We start from the raw sequence: 23537 nt of genomic DNA on the forward strand, positions 1-23537 counted from the left end.
AAACAAACTCACATGTTTTAATACTTTCAGTTTCAATAAAGCAATTCAAATCGTGACCGCTTTTTCTTTGTGTGCAAATATACTGTGCAAATGACTAAAGTGCATGTTCAAATATAAACAATTCAATCAATACTGGGTGCATACAATATATAATATGAGCAAAATAAGTGCAATGCGCAAAGTAGTGCCAAATATAAGTAACGGAGGACCTCTTCGTTACATTTCCCTCCCCCTCTCCAAGCTCCTAAAATCTTCATGGATGCGGGGGAGACAGTCGGCCACAACGTTGGACTCCTGATGCCAATAGAGCTCCTTTGAATTGAATTGAGTCAGGCCAGAGACAGTCCCCAGAGGTGAGAGAGACAGCACCGTTTATACCCCCGCCCGCACAGAGAGAGAGAGAGAGAGAGAGAGAGAGAAAAGGAGAGGAGAGAGAGAGAGAGAGTGAGAGAGAGAGAGAGTGAGCGAGCGACGCAAGTCAGCGACGGTTTGCTTTGCACTGACTGGTTCGAGGTACCGGTGCCGGTGAGTGTCGTTACTTGTCGCCGTTAGGTGGATGTTATTGAGAGCAGGTGTTAATTGAAAGCCGTGATCAACCGCGGGCAATTAAGTCCCTTATTGGATTAAAACCAGAGACAACGGATAACGGAGAAGACACTTAACTTGGGTCGCTGAGTGTGAGGATGCCGTTAATGTTTCGCAGTTATAATGCGGTTTGATTATAGCCGCCATAAAAAAAAGGTAGCACTGTTGTCGTTTTAGGAATTAATGATCCTGAACTGTAAAGATCGTTTTGGACGTAGTTTTTCCACACCGTGGTCCACGAAGCACCGCGTCAGTCATTGAATGAATGAATAGCCTAGATTTGTTCTCTTGAGAACAGCGGAGTGGATCCAACAACAAAGCGTGCGCCAGCTGAAGGAAAATCAACATCAACCGAGAGCTCGGGAGTGAATGGATGCGACGCGACGGGCTTGGGTTTGACACTATTACATCAGGCCTGTTGTGTTATAGCTACAATAATCAAACAGAGTACATTCGTAGCTAAATGTCAGATGAATTTCGGAGCGTGATCGTTGTTGTCTTTCGGAACCCGTCCAGGAGGCGCATCTCAGGGCGCTGCGTAATGGGAGAAAAGTTTGGGAGCTTTGCAGAGGAGAGCCGCCAGCAGCAGAACACCCCCGACGCAGCCCTACAGAACATGTGAAGCAAGCATCGTCGTACCTGCGACCCAACAAAAGTTTGAAAGTGAAGTTTTGGTATCCAGCATGACTTGAAACACCCCTTGGGTGTCGGAATTCTCATTTAAAAAAAAAAACATCCCTCGATGAACCCCGACCGCTTGTTCAGACGCAGACGGATAATTCAGCATCCAGAGAGAGGGTTTCCTTAACGTTATATTAGGCTAGCCTACCATACCCAGCGGTTCAGGAGAAAGAAAGCCATCCTGTGGATGTCTATGATGTTGTGCCAGCTGAGGCTCGGTCGGAGGTGCGTGGTGGAGGTGCTGATGCTGACCGTGTTGTCGTGGGTCTCCGTCTGGGCGGAGGAGAAGATCATATTCGACCGACACGCGGTCTACTGGAACAGCTCCAATCCCAAGTGAGTGTTGTAGCCTAGGAGTTATTCATATATATTTATTTTTGATTGATTGATTGATTGATTGATTGATTGAATATACTTTATTAACAGTTTGCCACAAAAAAAAAGCACAGAGGTACAGTTCCATACAAAAGGATGCTAAAAGGATAAACCCAAGAAAGCACTATATGGCTTGTTTCCATTGGGGTCCTGTGTGTTCAATTCATCGAAATGTGATATATATATATATATATATATATATATATATATATATATATATGTGTTGTGTGTGGGTGGGTGGTGAGGGGGCTCTGTCTGTCTGTCTGTCTGTCTGTCACACTTTCACATGTGTCAAAAATAAATATGGGCCCTCATAGACTGAATGCTAAAACATGACTGCACTGAAACCTAACTTTGTAAGCCTGGCCTACTAGTTTGGGTTTTTTCTTTTCCAATTATCATTGGCAAAGTCCGTCCACACTCCAGTCTTTCCCCCAATAATTCATTTCTCTCCCCCCTCGCCCTACCCAGCCTCCGCTGAAAACCTGTCATTATTGCTGCTCCTGGAGATGTGTTGGTGTGTGCTTGAGTATTGTGATGGAGATGCAATTCCCCCCTTTTTTACAATGAGCGAGAAAGGCGTGCGCACGCGCACACACGCACATAATCCGACAACACACTCTCTCTGTCTGTGTGTGTGTGCGTGCGTGTGTGCGTGTGTGCGTGCGTGCGTGCGTGCGTGCGTGCGTGCGTGCGTGCGTGTGCGTGTATGCGAGCGTGTTTTTTGTGGGATCCCTTTTTGTCTCATAGAGACAATGAGGGCATCATGCCTCCCCTGCTCATCAATGTCTGGAGATGGACACACACACACACACACACACACACACACACACACACACACACACACACACACACACACACACACACACACACACACACACACACACACACACACACACACACACACACACACACACATCATCTGCAGGGCCTCTCATTGACATGGGGCAGAGCACACACTGGGCCCGTCTGTCTAATGGTTTGTGACAGGCTGGCCAGCTCTCTCTCCCTCTCTCCATCTCACTCTCTCTGTCTCTCACTTTCCTTCTCCCCCCTCTCTCTTCTCCCCCCTTCTCTCTTTCTCCCCCCTTCTCTCTTTCTCACCCCTGCTCGTTTTAGCCCTCTCGCTCTCCCAGGTAGATAAACAGTGAAAGTGCTCCCTACTCGCTCATAGCTGAATTAACCTGACTTAACGGTGCGGTCTCCCTCTACATCAGCCCGTAAATACACACATGCACACACAAACAAACACACACACACACAGACACACACACGGAGAACACGCGCAAAGACACGTGCACTTGTGCGAAGACACGCACACGCACACACACACACACACACACACACACACACACACACACACACACACACACACACACACACACACACACACACACACACACTTGCATGCCTTACATGGTCAAAAAACAGAAACGCATACATACAGTAGTCACACACAAACACACATATATAACACATACACAAGACTCAATCTCAAAGACACATGCACTCTTGCATAGACGCATGCAGATGCGCACACCTGCACATGCACTAAAAACACACAGTCACAAACACGTACACACTCACACCGAGCTAACAGGCCTGTCTCTGACTGCATCACTTTTTCACAGAAGGCTTCTGAAATATTTAACAGGCAAGAGGGAACATTCTCCCCCCTCTCTCTCTCTCTCTTTCTCTCTCTCTCTCTCTCTTCTGGTTTGCTTCTTCTATCTGTTGCTCTCTCTATATTTATTTCTCTCTCTTTTTCTCCATCCAAACACACAGACAGTGCCATACGTGAGCACACACACACACACACACACACACACACACACACACGCACACGCGCACACACACAACTACAAACATCACAGGGTGAATTTAATATATCAGCACTGCGACTGTGTCAGAGTTATACAAACAAGTAGAAGAAGAAGGCATGGGCATCAAAAATGCATTGGCACTAAAGCAATTCCTGACTCTTGAGGACCAGAGCTAAGTTTATTCTCTCTCTGTTACTCTTCTGGTCAGGCCCTGCTGAATGTCTCCAGAGCTGTAGCTGCAACCAGAGTTTTTGGCCATTGCGGTGCCTGTTAGCAGCCATGTTAGACCCCCAGTGCTGCTCTGTGTGGCGTTTACATGAGCTGATTTCTGTCTAGAACTGAGCCTCACCACTGTGTTTGCAGAGGACCACTGCTAGCCACGTACAGTATGTTCTACCTGTCATTGCTTTCATTAAGCGTGTGTGTGTGTGTGTGTGTGTGTGTGTGTGTGTGTGTGTGTGTGTGTGTGTGTGTGCGCGTGCGCGCATTTTCCTTCCTTGTGTTCTCACTTTTCTGGAGTGTCAGGATTTTTTTTTTTTTTTTTCGTTGTTTGTAATTAAATCCTGTCATTAAATCAACTCCTGTCTTGGCCCATTTCTCGCAGTCTTGTTAGTGAGATAGGGGACTAACCTGTAAGCATAGGTAATTACAATAAATTAAAAGGGTAATTTAATTCTCAGTCCCATATGACTGAAGGCAAACTCTTTCTATTGGGCGGCTCTTGTGCTCACCAGGCCACCTCTTGCAAGGTCCTGACGGATAATAGAAAATGTAGGAGATAATCCAATTCAAACCACTCCGGCCACTGTTGGTCACGGTGCGGGGAGGGGGCGGGGGGCCGCACTTTCACAGAATGTTGTCTCTCCCCCTGTTGTGTGGAGATACGCCATCATACAATAACAAAGTACCGTAACATATTATCACATCAGTACTATATCTGGAATTCTCCCGTATACACGCATGAGTGGTTTATGCTGTAGGAAGCAATACAGGATGAGAACACACACACACACGCGCACGCACGTACGCACGCACACGCACACACACACTAATGCACACAGGCAAGTTAATAGAGGCTAGATTTGGAACAGACTTGTGCACATACACAATTAGCACATGGATGCTCATAGGCTCAGGCCAGGTTTGGAACAGATTTACTTACAACCACCCACTCACACTGTCCAGTTTGGCTACTGGATGGATAGTGTCCATACAGCCAACCCTGTTCAGCTCGCTGGCCTGCACAGATTGCACACACACACAGTCACACACACACACACACACACACACACACACACACACACACACACACACACACACACACACACACACACACACACACACACACACACACACACACACACACACACACACACACACACACACACACACACACACATGCGTGCACAAAGGCCCACGGTCCCCTATGCCTGTATTATAAAGCTTGCAGGTGAGAGGCTTTGTTCACCCTGCACAGCTAATGTGCTCAGAGCAGACACACACACACACACACACACTTGTATTACTATACCTATGAGGACATCAACATTTTAAAGGAGTAGTTCACCCAAAAAATGATTCATTTTCTACCAATTACACACCCCAGAAGCCTTGAATTGATGGAGATTTTTTTTAGTTTTTGTCGCATTCCTAAACCAATAATTTGATCAGTCAATAGGAGACTACTCTTTGAGTCGTCATAAAATTATTGGCTTAGGGATGCGACAAAAAACAAAAGATTTCCCTGAATTCAAGGCTTCATGGGGTGTGTAATTGATTGAAAATAAGTAATTTTTTGGGTGAACTACTCCTTTAAGACAAGGTAAGGCAAGTTAACCCATTAAGACCTGAGGCTGATTCTAAAAACGCCTTCTTAATCCTTTAAAATATTATGTTTCTATATACTGTATACCCTAAACCTGAGCTATACTTAGTTGATCGCCGATGTCACGCACTGAAAAGAGCAGCTCTACAAGCTCACAATGCATCGTGCTTTGCGATGCATTGTGAGTTTGTAGATCGTCGCGGGACTACAAATAACTATAAATCGGGCATAATTCCAACTGTAACTCCACACGCCTAACTTAACCCATTCAATCCGGGATATACTGCATCCGGCATATACTGTCATTTTAGATTTTTTTTGCTATAACCATTATTTTATACTTTGGGCTATTCAAAAAAAGCAGATCTGATATTTATTTTTTATCTATTTGTGCAAATCTTTGAATATATATTTTTTAAAGCGAAAGCGAACTGAAATCCTTGCTTCTGGGGATTCTACAAATGTCTTCTAAATCCTAACAGGATTTTCTTATTTATTTTCTTTACTTAAGTTACTTAATATCAGTGGCTCTCAAACCTTTTTCATGTAGAGGACCCCCTAAATTAACCCCCCCCCCCCCCTCTCAAAATATTTTGTTCCAGGGACCCCGACCAGAAGCAAAGATTTGAGTTAGAAATGTATATATATATTCAAAGATTTACACACATTTTCACGATTTTCTTTCAAAAATAGCAGATCTACAAGCTCATGAGCTTGTATATCTGCCATTTTTGAATAGACAAATAAATCTAAAATGACTGTTCCCGGATTGAACGGGTTAACCGCTTAATGCCTCAGCCTGAATCCTTTCCAAATTAGCCCAACTTAAAAAAAAAAAAAGATAAAACATAAAACAACCAATTCTCTTGTGAGGACCAGGAAAATGGTCCTCCAACGTCTCAAATTCTACTATACTTGCGAGGGCCAAATGTCCCCACAAGTATAGCAATAAAAGTACACACGGACACACACACATACACACGCACACAAGCTCAGATGCCGGCTCCACGGTCTAGAAGGAACACCTTATATAATCCCATGCTTTATCCCTCAAAAGACTTGCTCCTCTTTTTCTTCTCCGTCCATCCTCTCTCCTCCTGTTCCATCTTCCTGTCTTTGAGGAACTCGGTGTCAAGTGACACTCGCTGATGGTCGGTGACACTCTCACTCTCTGGGACAGAATCTATCCCCTCTGAGAGAGAGAGAGAGAGACACACACACACACACACACACACACACACACACACACACACACACACACACACACACACACACACACACACACACACACACACACACACACACACACACACACACACACACACACACACACACACACGTTGCATGATCACGTGCCTGTACACCAGCACTTATACATGTACTGTACATGCAAGACATGCAAGTGCACACACACAGACATATTATATACAAACATGAATACAAATTCACTGCACAAACGAGCAAATGCACGTATAAGCATATACCTGTACAGAACACACACACACACACACACACACACACACACACATACACCCTACATGCACACACATACACATAATTGCATCACACAGACACGTCAAGTGCAAACCACACGCACGCACGCACGCACGCACGCACGCACGCACGCACGCACGCACGCACGCACGCACGCGCACACACATTCACTTACAAAAAATTGCATCACACAGACACACACAAAGTGTGCAAACCACACACATACATAAATCCACATTCACACAGTGTTTGTCCTGTCTAGGGATGCTTACTGAGAACCGTGCCAGTTTGGTACCGATTCCTGATTAGTCAGAACTGAAATGCCAATAAGCTCCGGGACAGAGAGTGCTGCTATCAGTATTTGAAAGTCAATTTATTCTAACAAAGTATTTAACAAACAGGCTTTACTGGGGCTGGCCACTCCATATGAACTGCTGCCAAGGTATATTTGAAGATTAATTTTAACAAGTTTCTATTTTCCATTTGAGAAAAGGACAGCTTCCATGATTGATTAACTAGCGGACAGTGTCTTCTCGCTCTGTCCCAGATCATTCACAGTACAGCAAACGCATGACAACACAAATGAGAAGATTATAGTAGACTGTCACAAACTGGAGTTTTCTGTTTATTGTGTAATTATTCTCTGACTTTGGTAGTAACTTCTTATTCTATGAAGGAAAGTTGCAACTAAGCTGTGTTGGTGTCTACAGCAACAAGTCGATTGTGTGTATCCCATAAACCAGAGAGACAGGCATGTTGTGCATGGGTAGTTGATGGATCTAGACTAGATTCCATAATCTGGAGGGATTGTTGTGTTGTATGTATCGGCTATTACAACTGCTAATTAAATACATCAAAGTGGTAGATTTCAATAAAGGTGTGCACACTAGAGGATTTTCAAATCATTACTGATTTTAATAACATGGGAGGCCACCAACAACATACATGTATTTTACAGATTTATTTTTGATTTATTTTAATTGTAGATAACGCATCAGACAATTCAGTCACTGTTGGGATTTATAGTATTTTTCTTCTCCAGAATGGCGATTCCATGGACTAGAGATCTCACAGAAACATCAAATGTGACAGAGCAAAACAGTATTTCTCCCTACCCCTCCCCAAGTAAAAAAATAAAAAAGGTAGAATTTCACTCAATCATATATTGGTAATCTGCCATCGTACTTCTTTTTCACAGACCAGAGGGTGTGATGAATAAATGATACAAAAAGTGATGCCTCATTCATACAGGTTGATGCCTTTATCCGTGGTAAAAACAAATCCACCTTGTGCCGAATATTTAGTTTTTTTTGCTTTATTCACGTTCTGTGTGGATGTAATCAAACAACAAAAAATATATTTTCAGCTGAATTAATTGCACACAAAAAGCACTCCTGGTGTGTAAGGACCTGAAGAAGCAGGATTTTACGGAATCGGCTGATGTGATCTTTGGATAATGGACAGGACAGTAGGAAATAACCTGACTTGATATTTATGCATAATTTACATACTTACATTACCATTTCAGTTCTGATGTTTAATTATAGAGTTCAGTGTGAATGATAAAAGTATTTGATGATCTCTTGAAGGTGCGCTACCAGACATGTATTGCAATTGGCCCCCTCACCAAAGTAATTGGAAAATGACTGAAGTATTTTTTTACAGCATGTCTTTTTCCCCCTCCAAAATATGGGGAGACTATCAATAAGCATTACTGATAGCAGTATTGACATTAATAAAATCATGATACCCATCTCTGGCCCTGTGGCACACAGCGATATGTTGTCTCTTAACACTTCCAGCTCTGCTACGCCACACACACACACACACACACACACACACACACACACACACACACACACACACACACACACACACACACACACACACACACACACACACACACACACACACACACACACACAGATTTGCATCCAATTTACATGAAGCCTTGCTATCGCCCCCGCACAGTTACTGACTCTAACCTGCCCCTGGGTTAAATCTTTCTCCAACTATAAGCATCACCCCTCTCTCTCCACTCACTGTCTTTCTATTTCTCTTTCTCGTTCTGTTATTTTCCCACTCCTCATTGTCTTTTATTCTGCCTCTTCCTCACTCTGTCTCTATCGTTTCCTCCAGAATTTCTTCCTCCAGAATTTCCCTTTCTCCTATCATTTTTCTTTTGCTCACTATACTGTTTTCCTTTGCTCCAGGTTAGCATTTCTCTAAGTAACCTTTAGCTCTGGCTCCAGCACGCATTCCCTCTGGCAGAAACGACATTACAGACCATATATTGTACCAGGTCCATCAGTGTGTTTAGTAGGTCAGTGTCAGGAGACTCATGAACATACAGTAGGTGTCCAAGACATTCTTCTGCTTATTGATAAAAGTTAATAAAGGTAATTGAACACCAGTTGCTTAACACATCAGACAATTAAAACTACTTTTTTGTTGTTTTTTATGAGGTTAGTGCCTTTCTTTGTCTTTCTATTTACCCCCTGAGAAATCCTGCTCTCAACTGCCCATAGAAAGAGCATAGTAGTCTGTTAATTTTGGTAACAGCCTGGCATAGCCTGTGTAATGAGATATAAAATGTTTACTAACTTTACCCCATTGTTTGATTACCGGTGCTGGGAAGCAGCCTGACAAAATAGGAAAGTATATTATTAAATAAATTATATTTACTGCGTACTGAGCTACTGCTGCCACTGCTGCTGATGTTGCATCGGTTGCTACCTGCCTCTAATTAGGTTTGTTGATGATAATGACTGTGGCTTACGATGGCAATGATGATGATGTAAGGTCTTCGAAACAATTCGCGGAGATCCCAGGAGCAGTTGTTTTAATGGGGAGAGAGAGAGAGAGAGAGAGAGAGAGAGGGAGAGAGCGAGAGAAACAGACAGAGAAAGAGAGAAACAAGACAGCGAATGCAATGAGGTCTACAGAAGGCGGTAAGGCTGGAAGAAAGGAAGGAAGGAAGAAAGGACGAAGGAAAGATGGAGAGGGAAAGACGAAGATAAAAAAGAATCTAAAAAAACCCAATTACAAATGAAAGGGGGAAGAAAAAAAACGTAAACGAAAGTGAAGAGAAACTAAGCCGACAATTTGAAAGATGCCACACGGCAAAATCCTGAGTGTCAATTACGGGTCCATTTTCCCCACTCTCAGAGTTACGTTGACACTCAGGATTTTGCAGTGCAGGGCTGCACTCCAATGCAGGAGGGAACAATGGGCATTGTCATTCCCGCTCCATTACGGGTTTCGGCTCCCTTCTAATGCATCTCCCCTGCTCAGGTCCTGTGTGCTGATTGAGTTAGTTGAATGTGAAAATAAGGAGCCTTTTCAGCGCTTTTTGACTGGCAATCTGATGGCACCCCATGCCTTCCTCCACTCGTCATATAGAACTGCTGGGGGGGGGGGGGATAATAACACACACTACCACATACCGCTATCTACCTACAGCTCTCACCGGCCCTCAGAGAGACGGAGTGGGGAGAGGAGAGAGAAAGAGGGAGAGACGTGAAAGGGGGGGGGGGGGGTTTGTACAGCAAGGATTAGAGGCACAAAGAGCATGAATATGAAGCGGGACAAAGAGATCAGTGTATTACAGACACAGAGAAGAGGCCTCTGGCCTTTATTTCAGAGCAAGATGGCAGAAGTGTGCGAAGAAAGGGGAGTTAGAGGAGGGCTCAGGGTGCAGAGGAAAGGAGGTGAAAGGCAAATGAAAAAGAGAAGTTGCGGAAAGAGGGTAATGAGGGATAGAGAGGTAGGTCTAGTGAGAGATGGAGGGGGTAAAGAGTGAAGGATGAGAGAGAGGTTGAAAAAAAAATAGAAAAAATATTTGCGCTACTTTGTGACTTTTGAGTCAGATATGCACAGCATAGTGGGGGAGAGTGCAGTTGTGAGCGCACGGTCGGATGGTTCCCAGCAGGTGGATGTTGGCAGCCTGGTATAACAGCAGAAACACTGGCCTTTAGCGCCGAGCCTCACTCAGTGTTAAAGATGCCCTCTGGCGCACATAGCTTTTTAGAATGCGGGGAGTTGGCATGTAAATAGAGGCAGAAGATGTAGAGAAGTTGGCTGGAGGCTTGATGGCGACAGGATGGTGTGCGTGCATGGGTGGGTTGGTGGATGGGGGGGAGTTGTTTTGCTGTTGTTTTGCTTTCCGCTTGGCTTGGCTGCTTCACAGGTGAGACCAGCGGCTATGAAAGATTTATCGGCCGACCCCCTGGATACACAAGTTTTGACGTTGCTGACTTTGTCGTGGAGGTCTTTGTGCAACATTGGCGAGCGCTTGGCAGGCATGTTCGTGATGAATAACGGGGTTACTTTCTCCCTGTGACACCATACAATCACACCAAACCATTCCTGGCTTGGCTGTTGTTTGTGTATGCATGCACTTTCACAGTTATATTTGTGTGTATGCAAGTGTGCCTTTCAGAAATAATGAAAACCCAAGTTTTCATCTTTTTTTCTTTTCATCTTCATCCAAAATATCCCCTGTGGGTTTGGGGCAGGCAGGACCAGGAAAGGAAACAAAGAGAAACCCAGAATGAGGTGTTTGCATCCTAATCCATCAGGCAAGACAGTGCGGAATCGTGTAATTCCCAACCAGCTTCGTTTGCCTCAGTGCCATCATGGTATTATCCAGATAGTGGTGGGGGGAAGGGGGGGCTGAACAACAAACCCCTTAATTTTAGACTATGCTAATGACACATAATACGGCCAAACCAGCAGATGTTGCACCGTTCTCATCATTTTTGCCATTAGTTAATTACGCTCTGTGCTAAAACGCTGGCTACCTAGTAAACAAACACAAAAGGCTCTGATTGCTGGCTATATTACCTCCCCAAAGTCCATCTTTATGCATATACTTCTGTTTCAATGATTTTGTTGTTTTAACGAGAGCTTTAAGCCTCAACCTGTAGAATAATCATCCACAGAGCATGTCCACAAATAAACTCTGAGGGCCTGATAGCACAGACTGACCGCTAATCTAACACTCCCCTGCCCTGAGACTGACGGAGTACAGGAGATGATGAAGAAGAAGAAGAAAATGATTATGATGATGAAGAGGAAGGTGATAATGATGAGCATGATGAAGATAATGATAGTAACAGAGGATAGGAGCACAGGAGAGGACAACAATGACGACAATTGTTCATGACAATGATGATGATGATGTGGAAGGTGATGATGATGATAGTGACAGAGGGTAGGAGGACGCAGGACGTGAATATGATGATGTTGATAATGGTGTGGAAGAGAAAGGTGATGATAATGAAGACAATAATGATAGTGATAGAGGGTAGAAGCACAAGAGATGAAGGTGACATTGATGGCGATAATAGTGTGGAAGATGAAGGCTGTGATGATGATGTTGCTGCTGATAATGATATAGTGATGGAGCATAATGGCACAGGAGATGAAAATCACAATAATGCTATAGAAGATGGTTGATGACGATGATGATGAATATAAGGATGATAGTGATAGAAGGTAGGAGCACAGGAGATGATGATGATGATGATGATGGTAATGGTGTGGAAGAGAAATGTGATGATGATGATGATGATGTCGATGAAGATAAGGGCAATAGTGATGACAGCAAGGACAAAGTGATGGAGACGGCGACATTGGCGATGATGATGGCAATGATAAAGGAGAATATCATGTCGGCAGCAATGTCAAAGACAAAACTTTTAGCTCGAGACCCCAAAGAGAAATTTGATGCCTCCCCAGGACCCAAACGAGTGAAAATAGACGATCTACGAGCTCGATATCTGCTATTTTCGCTATTCTTAAAAGTTGTAATTTTTATTCATTTCATTAATTCCTTTTATTTATGATTTTAAAAAAGGAAACGAAAAAAGGAATATTTACTCGCAACCCCAAAAAAAATGCGCCTGTGACCCAAAAATTGGTCCCGACCCACTGGTTGGGAAACGGTGCTCTATACAGCCCCCCCCCCATGTTGTTTTCTCTTACTAGAGGGGCATAAGGGAGGAGATAGAAGTGTAGAATTGCATTAAGATTCTACTTAGCTCCCTTTCTCTCCCTTCTCACCATGGAAAATGAAGAGGGAGAGAAAAGATGTGAGGACATTATTAGTCGTCCACCTTAAACCTACCTCTCTCTCCTTTGCTGCCCTTCCACTCTTTATTTTCATTCTTTCTGTCTTTTTTTGTGTGGAAATAGAACATAAGGAGATACTCGATTCACAATGAGATTGCTAGGTTCTGCAAGACACTGTCACTCCGACTCTCAGAAACCGAGAGAAGTGTAACGAATGAGGCAGAGCTTAGTTTATTTCAAATGTTTGTCTCTTTTACCCAATGTCAGGGAGTGTGCCATTTTTTCTCTCTCTCTGTGTGGGTGTTTACGATACCTCTCTTATGTGTGTGTGTGCGTGCGCGCGCGGCTCCAGTAAAGAAGTTGTATGCTGGTTTTGAAGAGTGTATAATCAGAGGCAGACAATTCCGTCCTCAGCTCTTGTGCAGGTTCGAGCTCCTCTCCTCCCTACCCTCTCCTTCCTGCTCACCTCTCTCCTCTGTCCTTCCTCCTTCATCACTGATTACTGAAGAGGCTATATGAGCGGGCCGCATCACACTGTGTGTTGTTGACGTCCCTCTGTGCTACTGTGACGTATAACAGACCTGCTTATATATATTTGCTTCTGACTGACTTATGATGTATTTTCCCCGTTAAGACATTTTGAGTGCAGAGAAATTAGCCGAGGCATGGGGGGAGGATCGATCCTGCTGTGCGTCAACTCTGCCCAGCAGGACAGGAGACCAGCAGATGTGGCTCCGTCTTGCTACTTTTTTTAATAGACAATGAAAACATGTGTTTTGTTGTTGTTGTTTTGACAATTCACTTTAAAAGGAAACAATTTTGTGAACCTGACATAGCTGTGTCGCTCTAAACAGGAAGCCAATTTAGCCGCATGAACTGGTACCTCACTATGCAACTCATGGACCGAGATCTAAAGTAAGACCACTCTGATCAGTTTACATGAAGTTTAATCTTCCGCATCTTGGGCAGACTACAGTACCAAAATAAGCAAAGATTTTGACCTGGGCACTTCAAGTAGACTAGTCAAGTTAGACTCTGAGGAAGATAGTCGAAACGTCAGTCACACCCCCTGCAATAAACATGAATACTTAATGAGTGCACCAGTGTCTTGTTTTGGGTGGCTGAAACACGCGGGACTTCACTTTTGGACTAGGCTAATCAAAGTAATTGACTTTCCCTTTCTAGGAACTCTGGCTTTCTAGCCAATAACTTAGTTCTGGTGTTCTCTTTCACTACAACTTCCAGGGCCATACCTGCACCCCCGCAGTGCTGTCTGGGGTGAAATTGATCCATTGAAGTCAAATTACAGTTCATTGCAACACCCATTGCATAAGCTCTCAGTACGTACAGTACTGTATATCAGTTGTTAGGTGCAAGGTCATTTGTTTCAAGAAGCGTGAAGTCCACCAGAGCAAACAATTGAAAGATGTGGGAAAATGATAGATTATTTTTTAAAGAATCAATCACAACACAACAAAAAATTGACACGGGCAATGGAGTGGGTAGGAGAGAGAGAGATATAGAGAGAGTTAGAAGAGAAGATTGGAGAAAGTGAGAAATGATTGGGAGAGGAGATGAAGAAAGGGGAAAAGGAGGAGAGAGGGAGAGAGAGAGCTGACAGGAGGGGTATAGTGCTGTCTTTGGGCACAGTGAGGAGTACAGGCTGTGGCATTCGCTAGTGGTGCTGCATACGATCTGTTTGATCACACGCACTTCAAACACACTCACTGACTTCCTCTTGCAGACTTGGGAGATGAGTGAGTGTGCATGTGCGTGTGCGTGCGTGTGTGTGTGTGTGTGTGTGTGTGTGTGTGTGTGTGTGTGTGTGTGTGTGTGCGTGCGTGTGTGCGGGTACGTACGTTTGTTAGTTTAGGCATTTGTGTGTGTCTGTGTGCATGCGTGCGCATGCTCACAGTATGTGTGCACAGCTGTATGTTTGCTGAGGAATGCTCTATTGATGTTTTGTTTATCTAAAGTGAGTCAAACCTAAACAAAACAAGCTCTGAGCCTAGAGTGACGGCCTCCAAACCTAGGAATAATGAGATATACAGTAAAACTGTGTGTGTGTGTGTGTGTGTGTGTGTGTGTGTGTGTGTGTGTGTGTGTGTGTGTGTGTGTGTGTGTGTGTGTGTGTGTGTGTGTGTGTGTGTGTGTGTGTGTGTGTGTGTGTGTGTGTGTGTGTGAGAGAGAATGCATGTGACTTTGTATATATTGTGTGTATACATATCATGTTATTCTTTGTAAATCACTCAGTATGTCTAACTCGTCTCATGTCTCCGTTGCCTCCATCTTCCCTTATTTTGTATTATCAGGTCGTCTTCAGAAGAGCCCTCCGACGGCATTTTCAGTCATCTCGATTGTATCTCTTCTTTATTTCTGTGCCGTAAAAAATCCCTGACTCTGGAGCGCTCATTAAGGCCATTAGCAGCAAGGCACATAATAGTTAGGCATAGACTACTGCCTTGCCTTGTCAGCTCTGATGTTGCGAACTTCCTTTAGTGGCAGACGAATCCTTCCAGAATTTATTTCTGCTCACTATTCCACTTTACGTTTAAACTAGTAAGGATAATCCACGATGAGCCGTATTGAAAGAAGCTGATAACCTCTACAAAGTGCATTATTTTTCAATAACCACGCAGCTCAGAGAGAGAGGAGTATCCTACTTATACCATGGACACTCGACCACTTTTCGAGTGGTCGAGTTGTTTCTCTATATCAGACTACTGCTATGAAGAACAGACTGTTGCTATGGACAGAGACTGAGTACCTGGATCATATAAATCTGCGGTGCTTGGTTTTTGCCGTATCCAACATGGTGGCCATGTAAACAAACACACAATGTCATTAATTTTTTATATGAACAGTACACTGCAGAATGTTTTTGAAAACATTTGAGGCGAGAAATAGGCAATGCAGTAAGCTTGATTTATATTTGATCAGCAATTCCTACTCGAGTTTTGTGAGCCAACCGCATTGCGCTGGATGGACCAGGCATAATCTACTGGACTATTTTCTTCCTTTTAAAATAAATACAATCGGTTTCAAGTAGTAGTAGTATTTGTGTAATAAGCGGGATAATAAACAGTAACCCGGTCATTCTTGAGCAATAAAGCCCTTCAGGGTGATTATCTAATCACGCTGTCAGGGTTTGTTTCTCAATAATGTCCGGCTTCACTGTCCATTAACCCTTGCATAGTAACTTTGCGTTGGTGCTATCTTCATCAACCTTGGAATGAACATGACCTTTCTACTCCAGCAAGTAAGAAACCATAGTAATAACCTAGAAATGAGTACCAGCTGATTTAGTCAGCTGAGAATAGTCATAATTTTAGCTAATATTAGCTTGAACTAGAAAAGTGCGCTCCTCTGAGCGCAGATCTCCACCAGGCCGGGTTTGCTACCCAGGGCCTGCAATCTTTGGAAGCCAATCATAGCAAATCGGAATGGAATATGTCAAATCTGACTGATACTTAGTAATCACATGACTCCAGAGATAATGTGTACTGATTTGTGAATCTGACTCTTATAGCACCGATCCCGATTTGAAACATTTGAGGCAGAGGTTCTATTTTTGCATACTGGGTGTGTGTGTGCGCGCAAAGTTTCATGCCGATCGGTTCAGCAGTTCCATTTCGAGATTAGCTGAAGAATCACGGACAGACTCACAGAACCGAAAACATAGTCTCCGGCCTTCGGCCATCCAGCTGGCGGCGATAATAACCAACCATATCAATAATCATTAATGCAATGAATACAATGTTTATTATGCCTATATTGAGAACAATGTTTTAATAATGAATAATGCACACCCTCCAGCCAATCAGAATTGAATATTCTCTGTGGCTGTGACATAAATAAGATATACTGTACTAGTTTACAATATAATATATATTTCCTTCCTACAGAATATATTGCTTCCTCATGTGTGTTACATGTTACAAACACTCTGACTGCCCTGCTGTACCCTCTTTAATTTAGATCTATTAAAATCACACTTACATAGCCGACCTGTCACATGAAAGTTTGATTAAGAACATTATTGAAGATTAGACTGATGAATTATTGATCGCCGAGGTGGGACGTCTTTGGGGAAAAGATGAGAAGACATGCAGGGTTGTGTGTGCATGTGTGTGCGTCTGTATGTTAATGAAGGAATCGTTGCAACTGTGTGTCTTGATATGTTTGTGGGTGTGTGAGAGAGAATATGTGTGTTCGCCTGTACACTGAGCAAGTGTGTGTGGTGTGTTTTGAACATGTGTGTGTTCCTCTGTGTGGGCGTATGTGAGCATCCTAGCAAGTGAGTCTTTTTGGAAGATTACGACAGATGCTGATAAATCTATTAAATATAATGTTCTCTGTAGTCACAATTTACGCAAAACGCTGCAAACTGTCAATTATTTTCTTTCTTTTTACCATAACATCAAGCCCACTCATATATTTAAGCAGGCATACAGCCAAGTCCTGTTAACTCTGAGAGAAAATATTGAAAACTTGACCCTTTTTAATTCTTATTTTTTTCTCCTTTTCTTTTTACCAATAACACATAATTTTGTAAGGGCCCCTATATAGCCATAGCATCTGGCTGTGGCCCCCCTATTGTGAAATGATAAAAAAATGTATGATTTTAAAGTAAATAGAAAACAGCTGTAGAACTGCTACTTTCACTATTTTTGAAAATCTTTTAACATTTTTAAAATATATTTTTTATTTTTATTATTATTCTGTTGAAGATAACGTTTCCTCAAATTATGCTCTCTGTGTTAATTTATGTATGTATAAAGCAAAATCAATACATGGAACATATATGTATTTTTACATGATTTTCCCTCTCCTCTCAAATTGGCCCCTCTAGCGTCCCCTGATGGCCCCCCAGAGGTCTGTGGCCCCCACTTTGAAAACCACTAAGCTAAAGTGCTTTGCCAAAATGGATGTAAAGTGTTTTGCAAAACTTTTGAAAAATGGTTCACTTGAAACTGTAAGGACAATGTCACCGCAATCCATTCCTCTCAAGTGATACACTTGTTGTTGTTGTTGGAGAGGAGCCCAGAGACGTGTCTTTGCAGAGGTGGTATGTGCTTTTGACACCTTTGAGGGAGTTTTATGTGGTTGTGAACAGCAACGCCTGCACAGTAAAATACCCAAATTAAATACAAAACCAGAGAACAATGTGAATATAAGTCAACAAAGGAGGCTATTCCACACAAGAAATGGAGAAACAAAAACTAAAAGAATCACAAAGTGCAATCAAATTGAAAGAGACACAAGCACTCTGCCCCTAAATGCATCGTTTTGGCAAACAGCACAGGCGCTACTTGCAAAGACAGCTCTAAACCAGTAATGATGAAGGCAGGTGGTATGTTCTCTGTGAAGCATCCTTCTCTCTCAATTGTACATGACTCATGTTTGCTGAAACGGTTCTGCGGTGTTACGCTGCCCTGATACCAACTGCCATTGCTTGTGTTGAAAATTATCTGCCAAACAAGTAGGCATTAAGCACAAGTTTGGAGTAGAATATCAATAAATCATGATATAATCCTGTTCAAACAGTCCTGATCAAATTCCCCTGGAATTTGCCTCATGGCAAGGGACGTTTTGCTTTTCTCAGCCTGAACGATTGCTGAAATTGGATTTGGACGAATTCATTTGAATTAAAATGGTACTCTCCGCTGTTAACTAGGGCAGTCCTCAACTAAAGAAACCGTAGTCAACTAATAGTCATAATAATGTGTAAACTAAACCATTTTTTTGATTTAATCAACACATCTATAAAATTGTGTTAGCCACATAATCATGCAGAGACCAGCCTCTTTAGGTTGGTGAAGTTGAGAACTGAACATTCTAATGTTGATTTCACAGATAGAATTAAAGTGTTATATCTAGAGTTTACAAGAGATGTGCTCATAATTTTTCAATTAATAATAACAATAATAATAATAATCATGGAATATTGACCACCAACCTGAGCGTTTAATGCACGTCTCCCATTTGCTCATATATTAAATTTCTATCTTGTAATGCTAAGTGTCTCCCACTCCGTTTGCTTCAACAATTATTGATTGATACAGAATTCCTCGACAATAGTCAGAGCTCAATTAGCACATCAGATACAGGCATAGATGTATTAGTGGGTTACTTGCTTATTTCCCGTAGTGTTTATTTATGGGACAGATTTACGTACAGTCCGACTTTGTCTCATTTCCCCATAAGCTGTCGACCGGCTGTGTGCATTTCCCTTTATTAGTCTCTTTCATGATGTCAGTCAGGTATGGGTCACCCATGTGACACCTGGTCTGATCAATAAACTTTTTTTTAAATATTTTTTTTAAGCCAAAGTTGACAAGTGGTCATTTCTGGTACTGCAAGTTTGGGCCCAAAACATGAACTAGCAAAACGGGCTCGACCAATGGGCTCAACTCGCGGGCTTGCGCGGTTCTGACGCAGGACACATAATGGACACTAATGTGCATGCCTATGGGCCCATGATGTCATTAAACACATTGGCCTAATCCCAAAAGGAGTGGATTATGTGCTGGGTGGGCAACTTTCATTGAAATGAGTGGGCGTGGATTTCTGTAATATAGCTCAATGTGCCAAGACAGGGATTTCTTAATTTGACCGTGACATATTTACTTATTTACTTATTAAACTGTGACGTTCATATTGGAACGCACTAGCCCACTTCACAATATGGCAGTTTACATATTAATAACATGTGGGGAGTGTGGGGGGTTTGCCACCCGTCCAGGAGTCGCCTGGACAGTCCAGGAATTTTGTTTTCTGTCCAGGAAAATATAATGACACACAATGTCCAGGAATATGAATATTTTTGAATGTTACATACATTAATACTGCTTAATGAAATGTAGACAGCTTCCAGTGTTTGTTCCTAAATGTAATTTAACCCAATCAAATATTTTAGATAAGAACGGTTATCTGTGTAGACTGCAGTCGACATCATTGCATTGTGACCATTTTATACAGTGCTGAATGTGAACGATTTGACGCGGTCAAGCATGCGTGTGTGATTTCAAACAAAATAGTCCTCCTAGCTTAAATTAAACAACTCATGTGATGGATGGTGAGACAGACGAGTAAAAGTATGGGTAAATGAAAAATTCTATTGCTCACAAAAGCCTTTGTATAATGATAATTATAATAATTATTATATTATTGGGATTTAGAAAAACATGAGCTATATGCATGCAAGCTGGTTGAAACCATCAGTATTCAGCAGTGTGTTAAATTTGTCCCTCTACAATTATTGTGAAATATGATGGCAGAGGAGCAATTCATATGTTGAAAACCTGATTAGCCTAGTAGAGTTATATATGAGTCTGTTGAACCAATGCACTTTTATGTAACTACTTAATATTTTATGTGTTATTGCACATAACATGAACACCACTTTATCTTAAGTGGTAATGTCACAGTCAGAGTCGGATAATTTTCAGTGAAGTTTATGCCATTCTGGAACAATTTCACCATCAAACTTGCCCTATACAGTCCTAAAGGTATTTCCTCTTGTATGATTGCCTCTATTTATTCACATTTAGTCATCCAGGGGATAACTCACTCAAATGGACTTCTGCACTAAAACCTGGAACCCCTTCGACTACTCTTACTCACACTTAGCCGGTATGCCAGCTTTTGATGTGTCCAGGAATTTTACAAGACTAATGTGGCAACCTTGGAATCTCTAAGGACACATTTGAAACAATGTGACTGACGAAGGTGGGCAAATATTCACATTGTTTCTCAACACCGCAAAGAACATACTTCTTGGAAGAACAATCTGAGACTACAGAATAGTATTATACCTACTTACAGCAATTAATACTTTGATGCTATTTGTGACATGTGTCATTTGCTTTAACAACAATATCTTGCTGTTGTTTTTACCCACACGTATTAGCCTACGCTTATACCTAGTATATCACTGCTGTCCATTGTATGATGTGCATTTACTCTCAGGCTCTGTGTGAGTATATGCTGTGTCTTTCCTTTTATGTAGCATGGTGGTGCAGGAGAAATATACTTTTGTTCCACTTTATACTCTTTAAACTTGTTTACAGTCGTTGACCTTAACCTATTATACCATAATTCTACATTACACAGCTCACCTGGCACAAAATGACTTACCTAGAACAACGTTTGTGAACAATTACTATAACGCTTGTATTTTCTTCTGTCTGGTACTGTACATTAACTTGTTTCAAATTATTGCAAGAACAAACAATCCATTATACTATTATGTGGAACATGATTAAGTTAGCACCATTTAAAAGCTCATGCATTGAGTGGAATATAAAATCACAAAATGTAAACCCATAATCCCTTTGAAATATTCCTGGACAAGCATTGATCCAAATTCCTCTGTAAGTCCTTCTCGCTGTAAGGGAGTTCGTTTTCACTCTCTTGGCTTGCCTGTTCCAATGTGGGCTCGTGGTTGGGATCCCTCAGATGCCAGATCTGCAGCGGAGGAGGATCGCACACTTGGCTACATACTGTACATTGTAAGCAGTAATTGGCAGTGGCTTAGTGTGGAGGTGGTATTGTTTTTGTAGCCTTGATTAACCCATTAAGACCGGGAACGTAATCTGTGTCATTTTACACTTACATCTATAACCATTATTTTTCTATTCAAAAATAGCTTGTAGATCTGCTATTTAAAAAATAATAATTGAAACAACATTTTTAACTCAAATGTTTGCTTCTGGAGGTCCCTGGAACAAAATATTTGACAAATGTTTGCTTTAAAAAATATGCATATTCAAAGATTTGCACCCATTTTTCAAGTTTTTTCAAAAATAGCAGATCTACAAGCTCATAGCGCGGCACTCGGTGCCGTGCTATGAGCTTGTATATCTGCTATTTTTGAATAGCCCAAAGAAATCTTAAAATTACACAGATGCGTTCCCGGTCTTAATGGGTTAAGCCATGATTAAGTACACAAACTCACACTGACTCTTAATATGTCCAGTATGTATTTGACTGTCTGTTTCAATGATGATTCCTCTCAGGGATTATTGTATTATCCAGGATTACGTTTTTTCTTTTTATGGAGCACAACTCCCATTCATCTCTGATGAAAACCAGGTTTTTCCCCTGGGAATTTTCAAAGGGATATATATTATATATTATGTTTTAAATCACAGCCTTGCTGCGATATCGTTTGTCAGGCAAGTACATAAGCATCCAGTCCTAGGAAGTCTTGCGAACTCTTTGATCTTCAGTGGTCATGTCCCTGGAAATCCAGTGAAAATGTGTTACCTGAAGAGATTATTTAAAAGTGTGTTAGTGTAAGTGTGTGCGTGCGTGCATGCATGTGTGCGTGTGTGCGTGCGTGTGTGCATGCATGCGTGTGTGGGTGTGTGTCTAGTGCAAGTATTTGCATACAATAAAATTGTGTGCGTATGTGCATGCATGTGTGCACTGTGCATGCATAAATGCTTGCTCAAACGCAGGTCCTGTATGTGTGGATAGATGTCTATCTGTATGTATGTATGTATGTATGTATGTATGTATGTATGTATGTATGTATGTATGTATGTATGTATGTATGTATGTATGTATGTATGTATGTATGTATGTATGTATGTATGTATGTATGTATGTATGTATGTATGTATGTATGTATGTATGTATGTATGTATGTATGTATGTATGTATGTATGTATGTATGTATGTATGTATGTATGTATGTATGTATGTATGTATGTATGTATGTATGTATGTATGTATGTATGTATGTATGTATGTATGTATGTATGTATGTATGTATGTATGTATGTATGTATGTATGTATGTATGTGTGTACGAAAATGGGCATGAGTGAGGTTGGGTAAGCGTGTTTGTTGTGAAGCGAGCGGTAAGCCTGTTGGGAATACACGTTAAGCTGGTGGTGATTCTATTAAAGACACTTATTTAGAATGCTATCTGAAGTTACTGCAGAACTCCCCCACGCCTTCCCTTCTCCCTTCCAACATTAATCGCCTACAGCTGCTTAATATGAAGATGCCCAGAACACTCCACTCCTTGTTCCTTATCTTATACTGTATGTCTTTGCATTGGAATAATGTTCGTCCGTGCACTTGGAAAGAAACTTAAGTGAGTTTAACTTTGTGGGAGTTATGATGATGGTCGTTTGCATTCTGTATGCTAAAGTCAACTGGCCGTCCCTGACTGCCTGTAGGCTGCTTCACTGATACACGCAGTGGTGGACAATGTACTCAAAATCTGTTCTTGAGTAGAAATATAGATACTCCTGGTCAAATATTACTCAACTGCCAGTGAATGTTGCTCTGTCAAATTTGTACTTGAGTTACTGGAGTACATGCTTTAAAAGAAACCTCATGTATTCGCATCACATCGCGTTGTGAGCTTGTGATGCACTTGAAATAGGGCTTGAGTGGTTGAGTCATAATGTACTTTTTCCCTTCCTAGAAATGTAGTGAAGTTAAAAGTACAATATTTGTCTTTGGAAAGTAGCCTAGTGGAGTGAAAGTCATAACTAAATGAGTATAAAAAAACAACAACTCTGAAACTGTTTTTTTTTGTACTGCATCTGTTTTTTAAAGCACAAGTTATAAGCATGCTAAAGGATGAGATGGGAGGATGTCTATGTTTTATTGTATTTGTTTTATTTTCATTTGTTTCATTAACGCAACCTTCTCTCCCCA

The 23537-nt window shown here is 41.8% G+C and overlaps 1 protein-coding gene across 1 annotated transcript in view; it reads left to right on the plus strand.

Moving 5' to 3' along the window:
* Window positions 1-472: 472 nt before the first annotated feature.
* Window positions 473-23537, plus strand: part of efna2a (ephrin-A2a) — a 91210-nt gene continuing 68145 nt past the window's right edge. The window contains exon 1 of the mRNA XM_080414470.1: window positions 473-1602. Within this exon, the coding sequence (XP_080270596.1) occupies window positions 1454-1602 (149 nt within the window). The 5' untranslated portion in view covers window positions 473-1453. The remainder of the gene's footprint in view (window positions 1603-23537) is intronic.

This window comes from Gymnoscopelus braueri (genome assembly GCF_963280865.1).
Source record: "Gymnoscopelus braueri genome assembly, chromosome: 19".
Taxonomy (NCBI): domain Eukaryota; kingdom Metazoa; phylum Chordata; class Actinopteri; order Myctophiformes; family Myctophidae; genus Gymnoscopelus; species Gymnoscopelus braueri.